General features: G+C 50.9%; 1 protein-coding gene across 1 annotated transcript; it reads left to right on the top strand.

Moving 5' to 3' along the window:
* Positions 1–6,901: 6,901 nt before the first annotated feature.
* LOC139396231 (polysialoglycoprotein) lies at positions 6,902–10,225 on the top strand. Its single transcript, XM_071143376.1, has 7 exons — positions 6,902–6,962; positions 7,137–7,202; positions 7,340–7,423; positions 7,552–7,785; positions 8,064–8,306; positions 8,394–8,675; positions 9,441–10,225. The coding sequence occupies exons 1-7, from the start codon at positions 6,902–6,904 to the stop codon at positions 10,154–10,156; spliced, it is 1,686 nt and encodes a 561-aa protein (XP_070999477.1). The 3' UTR covers positions 10,157–10,225.
* The last annotated feature ends 573 nt before the right edge of the window (positions 10,226–10,798 follow it).

The raw sequence follows: 10,798 nt of genomic DNA, 5'->3' as shown, positions 1-10,798 counted from the left end.
TGTTAGGATGAAACAGTCAGAGATCACCACCAACATAGCTTCAGCGTTTAAATCAGCTAGAAAGATGTGTCGGCATCGAGTAATTGTCTCTGGACTCCTAATTGCTTCTTCCACATCTTTTGGTCCCTGTCTGTTTTGCTCTCAGTGAAGTGCTACTATCCCCTTGGACTACAGGTTATTGCCGTCATAAGGTGTGCGTCTGTCTGTTGGCCGGACACTTTCTAGCGTTTAGGACCTTTGTGGGTAAAGGTAAAGATGGGGTATAGCAGCAGAAGTTCCTCTGAAGTCCAGTATCTGCTGGAAGGGAACCTGGTGGTACGAGAGGATGAGTGTGGGCCTGTTGTGCTTCCCCCTATCCCTCCCTCTTCTCTCTCACTGTCTGAGGGACTCTTAAGGTTCCTGTGCGGATGGCTTGGTTCGTGCCCTCCCGAAGCTGGCTGTGGTGATTTAAGCAACGCTGTGTTTATGTGTGTATTTGTTTGTGGCCTCTGGCCCACTTCGCTGTCCCTCTGTCCAGTACGTACCGTTGTAGCAGGCCCAGTGTAGTGGCGTGTAGCCCTGGTTGTCTGTGATGACGGCGAGGGTCCACACTGACTGGGCCCCTTTACCTTCCCGAACCAGGAAGCTGGCGCTGTGCTGCACTCCTCGTGACCCGTCACCGCCTAGGAGGAAGGGAAGGGAAAGGAGGGGAGGGGAGGCAAGAATGGATTTCAATAATTTATAATCAATTAAATAATAAGGAATCATAATAGGTATATTTGGGCATAATTTGTATTCCATGCTAGATCCCACACCAAAGCCATCCCTAGTAGTTCAATGGCCCCATCCCTAGATCAGAACAAGCCTCCCCCTCTCTTTCTGTGTGTGAGCGCGTACAGCCAACTCTCCTCACAACCCTTCTGTGTAGAGCTGTTCTGTGCCATTTGTCTTTGGCTTCAACGCTGGCTCCCTTGTTGAAACGGTGAGTACACACAGTCGGTGTGTCCGCTCAGCACCGACAGCGTCAGAGGGGTTCTGATACACAAGACAACAGGTCATATTACAAACTGGTAATAACCAGGCTGAGTCCCAAATGGCAACCTATTCCCTATATGGTACACTACTCTTGACCTGAGCCCATAGGACTTTGGTTTAAAGTACTGTACCAAGTAGGGTATAGGTTGCCATTTGGGATGCAGCCCCAGTTTCAAAATCTCTTTATTTCAGGAATTGTATCCAAAACCCAAGTGACTATTCCCGTCTTGAATGTCCACTGCACTCTGGAGGTCAGCATTTCCAATCAGCAAACGCAAACACTCCGAATGACCGTTGGTTGCCAGAGGAAGATAAACAGAGAGGATATAAGAATGTGAGATGATTGACCATTGGTAACTAGAGGAGGATAAACAGAGAGGATATAAGAATGTGAGATGATTGACCGTTGGTAGCTAGAGTAGGATAAACAGAGAGGATATGAGCAGATTGCTGGACGACTATAACCTTCACATGAACAGACAGATTTCTAGAACAGTGGTGTTGGTAGATGACATCCTCATGATGTTAACACAGCAGATAATAAAACATTTTGGGGCTGAGGACTTCGAAGCCTGTCACCTGCTAGCTGTGTACCTGGCTCTGGATAGAAGTCTCCCCTGTGCACTGATCTAGGATCAGCTTACCCTCCCTAGATCCTCAATCATTAGTGGAGAACATGACAAAAAATGACCTTAGATCAGTGTCTAGTGGGCATTTTCACACGATACCATGTAACATCCCTAGAGTGGACATTGTTGTCCTAGCAACATGACCAAACAAATGGCCATCTTGGTCAGGAAAACGTTTTAATTACAGAAGCTCTATGCTCTATGTTTATTTTATTTTTATTTATTTATTTTTCTTCTTGGGCCTCTATAACTATATCTATTGTTTTTATTTTTGTTGTTGTTGTGTGATTTGGATTAATCCCCTCTACCACACGGAAACCCACTAATCTACTGACGGAACGCAAGAGTTGGCTAATAACAGACCTCCATCCTATGCTAGCTTGCTACCGATTTAGCTGTCTAAATCGCTGTGACCCCCAACCAACCTCTCCACTCACTGGACCCTTTTGATCACTCGACTGAGCATGCCTCGCCTTAATGTCAATATGCCTTGTCCATTGCTGTTCTGGTTAGTGTTTATTGGCTTATTTCACTGTAGAGCCTCTAGTCCTGCTCATTATACCTTATCCAACCTATTAGTTCCACCACCCACACATGCAATGACATCTCCTGGTTTCAATGATGTTTCTAGAGACAATATCTCTCTCTTCATCACTCAATACCTAGGTTTACCTCCACTGTATTCACATCCTACCTTACCTTTGTCTGTACATTATACCTTGATGCTATTTTACTCTCTGTTCCAGATGTTCTAAACGACCAATTCTTATTGCTTTTAGCCGCACCCTTATTCTACTCCTACTCTGTTCCTCTGGCGATGTAGAGGTGAATCCAGGCCCTGCAGTGCCTAGCTCCACTCCTATCCCCCAGGCGCTCTCTTTTGACGACTTCTGTAACCGTAATAGCCTTGGTTTCATGCATGTTAACATTAAAAGCCTCCTCCCTAAGTTTGTTCTATTCACTGCTTTAGCACACTCTGCCAACCCGGATGTTCTAGCTGTGTCTGAATCCTGGCTTAGGAAGACCACCAAAAATTCAGACATTTTAATTCCAAACTACAACATTTTCAGACAAGATAGAACTGCCAAAGGGGGCGGTGTTGCAATCTACTGCAAAGATAGCCTGCAGAGTTCTGTCCTACTATCCAGGTCTGTACCCAAACAATTTGAACTTCTACTTTTAAAAATCCACCTCTCTAAAAACAAGTCTCTCACCGTTGCCGCCTGCTATAGACCACCCTCTGCCCCCAGCTGTGCTCTGGACACCATATGTGAACTGATTGCCCCCCATCTATCTTCAGAGCTTGTGCTGCTAGGCAACCTAAACTGGAACATGCTTAACACCCCAGCCATCCTACAATCTAAACTTGATGCCCTCAACCTCACACAAATGATCAATGAACCTACCAGGTACCTCCCCAAAGCCTTAAACACGGGCACCCTCATAGATATCATCCTAACCAACTTGCCCTCTAAATACACCTCTGCTGTTTTCAACCAAGATCTCAGCGATCACTGCCTCATTGCCTGCATCCGTAATGGGTCAGCGGTCAAACGACCTCCACTCATCACTGTAAAACGCTCCCTGAAACACTTCAGCGAGCAGGCCTTTCTAATCGACCTGGCCGGGGTATCCTGGAAGGATATTGATCTCATCCCGTCAGTAGAGGATGCCTGGATATTTTTTTTAAATGCCTTCCTAACCATCTTAAATAAACATGCCCCATTCAAGAAATTTAGAACCAGGAACAGATATAGCCCTTGGTTCTCCCCAGACCTGACTGCCCTTAACCAACACAAAAACATCCTATGGCGTTCTGCATTAGCATCGAACAGCCCCTGTGATATGCAGCTGTTCAGGGAAGCTAGAAACCATTATACACAGGCAGTTAGAAAAGCCAAGGCTAGCTTTTTCAAGCAGAAATTTGCTTCCTGCAACACTAACTCAAAAAAGTTCTGGGACACTATAAAGTCCATGGAGAATACACTTCCTCCCAGCTGCCCACTGCACTGAAGATAGGAAACACTGTCACCACTGATAAATCCACCATAATTGAGAATTTCAATAAGCATTTTTCTACGGCTGGCCATGCTTTCCACCTGGCTACTCCTACCCCGGTCAACAGCACTGCACCCCCCACAACAACTCGCCCAAGCCTTCCCCATTTCTCCTTCTCCCAAATATGCTCAGCTGATGTTCTGAATGAGCTGCAAAATCTGGACCCCTACAAATCAGCCAGGCAAGACAATCTGGACCCTTTCTTTCTAAAATTATCTGCCAAAATTGTTGCCACCCTTATTACTAGCCTGTTCAACCTCTCTTTCTGAGATTCCCAAAGATTGGAAAGCAGCTGCGGTCATCCCCCTCTTCAAAGGGAAAAGCTGACCCAAACTGCTACAGACCTATATCTATCCTACCATGCCTTTCTAAGGTCTTCGAAAGCCAAGTCAACAAACAGATTACCGACCATTTCGAATCTCACCATACCTTCTCTGCTATGCAATCTGGTTTCAGAGCTGGTCATGGGTGCACCTCAGCCACGCTCAAGGTCCTAAATGATATCTTAACCGCCATCGATAAGAAACATTACTGTGCAGCCGTATTCATTGATCTGGCCAAGGCTTTCGACTCTGTCAATCACCACATCCTCATCGGCAGACTCGACAGCCTTGGTTTCTCAAATGATTGCCTCGCCTGGTTCACCAACTACTTCTCTGATAGAGTTCAGTGTGTCAAATCGAAGGGTCTGCTGTCCGGACCTCTGGCAGTCACTATGGGGGTGCCACAGGGTCCAATTCTTGCTCCCGCCCAGCATCAACATCGGAGGTTCCTGCCAAGCGTGGGATTGAGAAACAAACACACTACTTCTCTTCTGAGGTTGATTAACTCAAATGGCAAAATAAGGAAATCATCCTCATCATCACTGTGTAGAATATGCATGTATTTTACACTAATCGGGAATAGATCGGAATATGGTGTGTGAGTCTGTCTGGACAGTCAACTTCCTGTGGAAAATCTACACCATGCTTGCATCCCAGATAGCACCCTATTCCCTATGTAGTGAACTACTTTTGATCAGGGCCTATAAGGATCTGGTCAAACGTAGTGTACTAAATAGGGAATAGGGTGCCATTTGTCATATGGAGACCACTACAGGAGCAGGTAGGCTTTACTCACAGCGAGGTGTAGAGGGCTGATGGGAGCTCTGACATCAGAGTCGTTCAGGATGTCTGTCCCTGAGGTTTCAATTAGTTGAGGAAAGACAAGAACGGCCAGTTCAGACTTGGAAAAAGAACATCAAGAGTGACGATGCGTCCACGACAAACATGCAGCCACACCTTAAAACCTACTGTTGGGTTCTGAGAATATGAAATATACTAATTCATGTCACTGAGGGAGAGAGCTTAATGTATAACGTTTACATTATGTCAGGATATGTTATTGTTAGCCATCAGGCATTCTATGGGTGGGATCCTCTGGGATGAGAAGAGACACAGTCTGGTACCAATCACCATGTCAGCCTTGAGTTGGGGAGGAGTGAGCACTTTGGGGTAGCGGTCAGGTCAGATGAAGTGAGGAAGAACAGATATCACCAAGGTTCTGTCTAGCAACAGAGATGCATTGGCTGTTTAGAGGTGTAGGAGCAGACTCAGCATAGGAGAAAGGATTAAATATCAGTGCTTGTGTGAATATGTTTTTTGTCTAATGCAGCTGTCTTGACCCTCTGGGAAGAATAAACTTGGTTCAAGCATTCATAGTGTCCGTCGAGTTTTTACTCTGAGAATTAGAACCTAACAGTTGGCACTGCGAGCAGGGTTCACCGCGATTTGCAGTCGAACTAGAGATTAAGAAACAGTGAAACAGAAACAAGGTAAGCAAAGTTCCTACACCCGTTATCACTAATTCTGACATCTTGGGGAGATGAGAGTCGTAGGCTGAACCAATTATAGGGTACGAACCTAGAAAGCCTGAGCTTATTCAGTAGTCCCATTGTATTACGACCGGTCGTAGCTTTGTGGTATATGGTAAGTCCCGGAAGGTAAACCCAAGCCTGTAGAGGGTAACTCCTAGGGGGTAAATCCCGAGTAGGTTGGTTCCTGCTTGTACTATAAGAATAGGGTGAGTCCCGGAAGGTAAGCCCGAGCAGGCAGGTACCTGCAAAGGGTAAGTCCTAGGGGGTAAGACCCGGGTGGGGTTGGTTACCTGCTATACCTGTAACGAGAGGGTGAAAGTCTCAGCCGCAGTGGCCATGCGGCAGTAGAGTGGGTGTGGATGGATAAAGTGACATGCTTGTGTACTAGGATAAAATGTTGCCATTCAGGGTTAGAAGAAAAGCAAAAAGATACTCAAACGCTGTTGGATTTGGGTGTATTAGCAGTAGCAATAAAGAGAGGTTGGTTTTATGCCCTGTTGGGGTGGGGAACCATGACAGATTATGTGGAAATAGGAAGACAAGTGTGAATCATTTTGGTAATGTGTGTTATCAACAACAGTGATATTTGAACAGATTGGAGATGACTATCCATAACAATAAAATCCTTCATACAGTGAGGTTAGGTTACCATGCTTGTCCTGCCCCACAGCTGTAGACACAGCCTTCTCCAGGTCCTCAGACACTAGCTGGCGATCCATTACAGGATGTCTGTCACCTCACTGAGCCCCTATTGCAGGTTAGGGGTCACATCCACTTGAATGTCCTTCATATGACGAACCTCCTACAGAGCAAATGAGAAAAACATGATATATTAGGATTTATGTTAGTAGCAATAGAATATGGAAATTTTATCTCAACGCTACCTACAGCTAACATGTTTATTTATGTATGTGATCTATGTAAATAAATAAATATATCACAGCTGTCAAACTGTGAAGGACTATAGGTGGAGGCCTACCCATTTCCCAGGAGCATTGTAAAACGTGGATTTGGGTACAGTGTTTATTTCCCCCTAATATCTTTGAAGATTACACCTAAAATAATTAGGCCTACTTCTTTCTACTGCTGATCTGAGACCATTAGGGTTAATCATTACAGATATAAATGCAATATATGGAGTAGAAAAGATTGCCTGCCCACCAACTTGATAAGAATCAACATATGTTCTACATGGTCTATTTCTATCTGAACGTAACAACTCAATCAAGCTTGTTAATTGATCGTTAAGCCATGTTTGTCAGGTAAACTAAGGTCATTAGTGGCCTATATAAGCCTCATACAGGCCATGGGAAGACATTACCTGTTGATAACACAGACTATTTTCATGATCATGGGAGGTGTGAGAGAATTGCTGCTCGTTGTGATGACTGTGGGGGTTGTCAAAGGTTGGTTCACTAATGTTTAAGGGATTTGTTTGGTAAATATGCTTAACTTTATAAGTTGGGTATTAATATTTGACTGTCTGTATCTTCCGCGTTGGTCATCTTTTATTCTTCACTGCTATTAATATATGTAGCTATTTTGTGTGAACTCAACTTCTGTCAACACTTTCTCCTCAGTTTCTTGTTACCCTGTTGGAAAGTCCCAGAAGCAAGATCAAGTCTCTCTGCAGAGGAGACTTGGAGGTAAGTGTTTCTTTCCACAACCCTTCTAGCTATGTTCTTTGTCACTGTCTATGGTGCTGCTGTGTTTGACACTCATTCAACAGCATAGAGTAACTCAGTCTAAATAATGTTGTCAAACCTTAACCTACATTTTTCAGAGCTGTCATCAAATGACGTCTCCATTGTGCATGCCCTGGCCTTGCTCCGATCCATAGGGTCTGACGCTAAACAAGCCAGAGAAGGTACGGCCTGAAACATATACTTTGTTGGGTTCATGTTGCTCAAAATTCGATTAGCAATTTGGCCTAGACCGTGTAGAACAGATGTGTTGCTGTAGAATACCCAACTGTTCCTTTTGTTTTTTCTCAAGAGTATTTAGAGACCAATGAAGTAGAATCCCAAGCTTCTCCAAACCATGGTAGCTCTCCGGCAAATGATGCCCTGTCCTCTGAGGAGAAGCTGAGGCGCGTGTCCTCGGACGACGCCGCCACCTCTGAAGCTGCGACCGGCCCGTCTGGCGACGACGCCACCTCTGAAGCTGCGACCGGCCCGTCTGGCGACGACGCCACCTCTGAAGCTGCGACCGCTCTGGCGACCGGCTGCCGTCTGGCGACGACGCCACCTCTGAAGCTGCGACCGGCCCGTCTGAAGCTGCGACCGGCCCGTCTGGCGACGACGCCACCTCTGAAGCTGCGACCGGCCCGTCTGGCGACGACGCCACCTCTGAAGCTGCGACCGGCCCGTCTGCTGCGACCGGCCCGTCTGGCGACGACGCCACCTCTGAAGCTGCGACCGGCGGCGACGACGGCGGCCCGTCTGGCGACGACGCCACCTCTGGCGTGTCCTCGGACGACGCCACCTCTGAAGCTGCGACCTCTGAAGCTGCGACCGGCCCGTCTGGCGACGACGCCACCTCTGAAGCTGCGACCGGCCCGTCTGGCGACGACGCCACCTCTGAAGCTGCGACCGGCCCGTCTGGCGACGACGCCACCTCTGAAGCTGCGACCGGCCCGTCTGGCGACGACGCCACCTCTGAAGCTGCGACCGGCCCGTCTGGCGACGACGCCACCTCTGAAGCTGCGACCGGCCCGTCTGGCGACGACGCCACCTCTGAAGCTGCGACCGGCCCGTCTGGCGACCGGCCCGTCTGGCGACGACGCCACCTCTGAAGCTGCGACCGGCCCGTCTGGCGACGACGCCACCTCTGACGAGCTGCGACCGGCCCGTCTGGCGACGACGCCACCTCTGAAGCTGCGACCGGCCCGTCTGGCGACGACGCCACCTCTGAAGCTGCGACCGGCCCGTCTGGCGACGACGCCACCTCTGAAGCTGCGACCGGCCCGTCTGGCGACGACGCCACCTCTGAAGCTGCGACCGGCCCGTCTGGCGACGACGCCACCTCTGAAGCTGCGACCGGCCCGTCTGGCGACGACGCCACCTCTGAAGCTGCGACCGGCCCGTCTGGCGACGACGCCACCTCTGAAGCTGCGACCGGCCCGTCTGGCGACGACGCCACCTCTGACGCCCGGCCCGTCTGGCGACGACGCCACCTCTGAAGCTCTGAAGCTGCGACCGGCCCGTCTGGCGACGACGCCACCTCTGAAGCTGCGACCGGCCCGTCTGGCGACGACGAAGCTGCGACCGGCCCGTCTGGCGACGACGCCACCTCTGAAGCTGCGACCGGCCCGTCTGGCGACGACGCCACCTCTGAAGCTGCGACCGGCCCGTCTGGCGACGACGCCACCTCTGAAGCTGCGACCGGCCCGTCTGGCGACGACGCCACCTCTGAAGCTGCGACCGGCCCGTCTGGCGACACCTCTGAAGCTGCGACCGGCCCGTCTGGCGACGACGCCACCTCTGAAGCTGCGACCGGCCCGTCTGGCGACGACGCCACCTCTGAAGCTGCGACCGGCCCGTCTGGCGACGACGCCACCTCTGAAGCTGCGACCGGCCCGTCTGGCGACGACGCCACCTCTGAAGCTGCGACCGGCCCGTCCGGCGACGACGCCACCTCTGAAGCTGCGACCGGCCCGTCTGGCGACGACGCCACCTCTGAAGCTGCGACCGGCCCGTCTGGCGACCGCCACCTCTGAAGCTGCGACCGGCCCGTCCGACGACGCCACGACGCCACGACGCCACCTCTGAAGCTGCGACCGGCCCGTCCGGCGACGACGCCACCTCTGAAGCTGCGACCGGCCCGTCCGACGACGCCACCTCTGAAGCTGCGACCGGCCCGTCCGGCGACGACGCCACCTGAAGCTGCGACCGGCCCGTCCGGCGACGACGCCACCTCTGAAGCTGCGACCGGCCCGTCCGGCGACGACGCCACCTCTGAAGCTGCGACCGGCCCGTCCGGCGACGACGCCACCTCTGAAGCTGCGACCGGCCCGTCCGGCGACGACGCCACCTCTGAAGCTGCGACCGGCCCGTCCGGCGACGACGCCACCTCTGAAGCTGCGACCGGCCCGTCTGGCGACGACGCCACCTCTGAAGCTGCGACCGGCCCGTCTGGCGACGACGCCACCTCTGAAGCTGCGACCGGCCCGTCTGGCGACGACGCCACCTCTGAAGCTGCGACCGGCCCGTCGACCGGCCCGTCTGGCGACGACGCCACCTCTGAAGCTGCGACCGGCCCGTCTGGCGACGACGCCACCTCTGAAGCTGCGACCGGCCCGTCTGGCGACGACGCCACCTCTGAAGCTGCGACCGGCCCGTCTGGCGACGACGCCACCTCTGAAGCTGCGACCGGCCCGTCTGGCGACGACGCCACCTCTGAAGCTGCGACCGGCCCGTCTGGCGACGACGCCACCTCTGAAGCTGCGACCGGCCCGTCCGGCGACGACGCCACCTCTGAAGCTGCGACCGGCCCGTCTGGCGACGACGCCACCTCTGAAGCTGCGACCGGCCCGTCTGGCGACGACGCCACCTCTGAAGCTGCGACCGGCCCGTCCGGCGACGACGCCATGGATATCTGACGTGGGACATGCAAGAGTTCATGGGTACTCTAGTCCAGTGTGTAACTGCATTTGCTTGTTTTGGCTCAATTAAACATTAACTGTAATACTTGTGTCCTCTGTATTGTTTTGGTGGTTCCTACTTGGAGGTGAGGTGTATGACCTGACTTGAGTAACTGGGGTGATTGCAACATTAGTTTTGCATTATATCCATGCGCCAGCAATATTACTCAGACCCCTGTGTTTTAAATGACCAATTGTGCTCAGTGTTGGTCCATTTATGCTAGTAGCATCACATGATACCTCAACAGCATTTTGACGCCATTTCCGGTCACAACTTGCAGACTTGTTTACGTGTTGCGGTGTTTTGTTGCCTACTTTGCTACATGACAACTTTACGGTTTTTACTTAATAATTACCGTTTATATTTTTGGTTTCCCTCAATTTTTTTCACTCGTGTCAGGGTTGCGTCAATTCGAATCTGGTATCAGGATAAATATCACAATGAGGCTTTTTATTAGCTAAGCAATAAGTGGTAAATGCAATTTTCGTATATGGGCTCTCTGTCCCACCTCGCAGGGCAAAACAGAACTGACTTGTTCCTGACAAAGATATTTAATATACTCTGACAGAAGTAGTTCCTGCTTCCGAGCCGGCCTGTCA

This window comes from Oncorhynchus clarkii, unplaced genomic scaffold (assembly GCF_045791955.1).
Source record: "Oncorhynchus clarkii lewisi isolate Uvic-CL-2024 unplaced genomic scaffold, UVic_Ocla_1.0 unplaced_contig_2937_pilon_pilon, whole genome shotgun sequence".
Taxonomy (NCBI): domain Eukaryota; kingdom Metazoa; phylum Chordata; class Actinopteri; order Salmoniformes; family Salmonidae; genus Oncorhynchus; species Oncorhynchus clarkii.
This window is presented reverse-complemented; position numbering and strand designations above follow the sequence as displayed.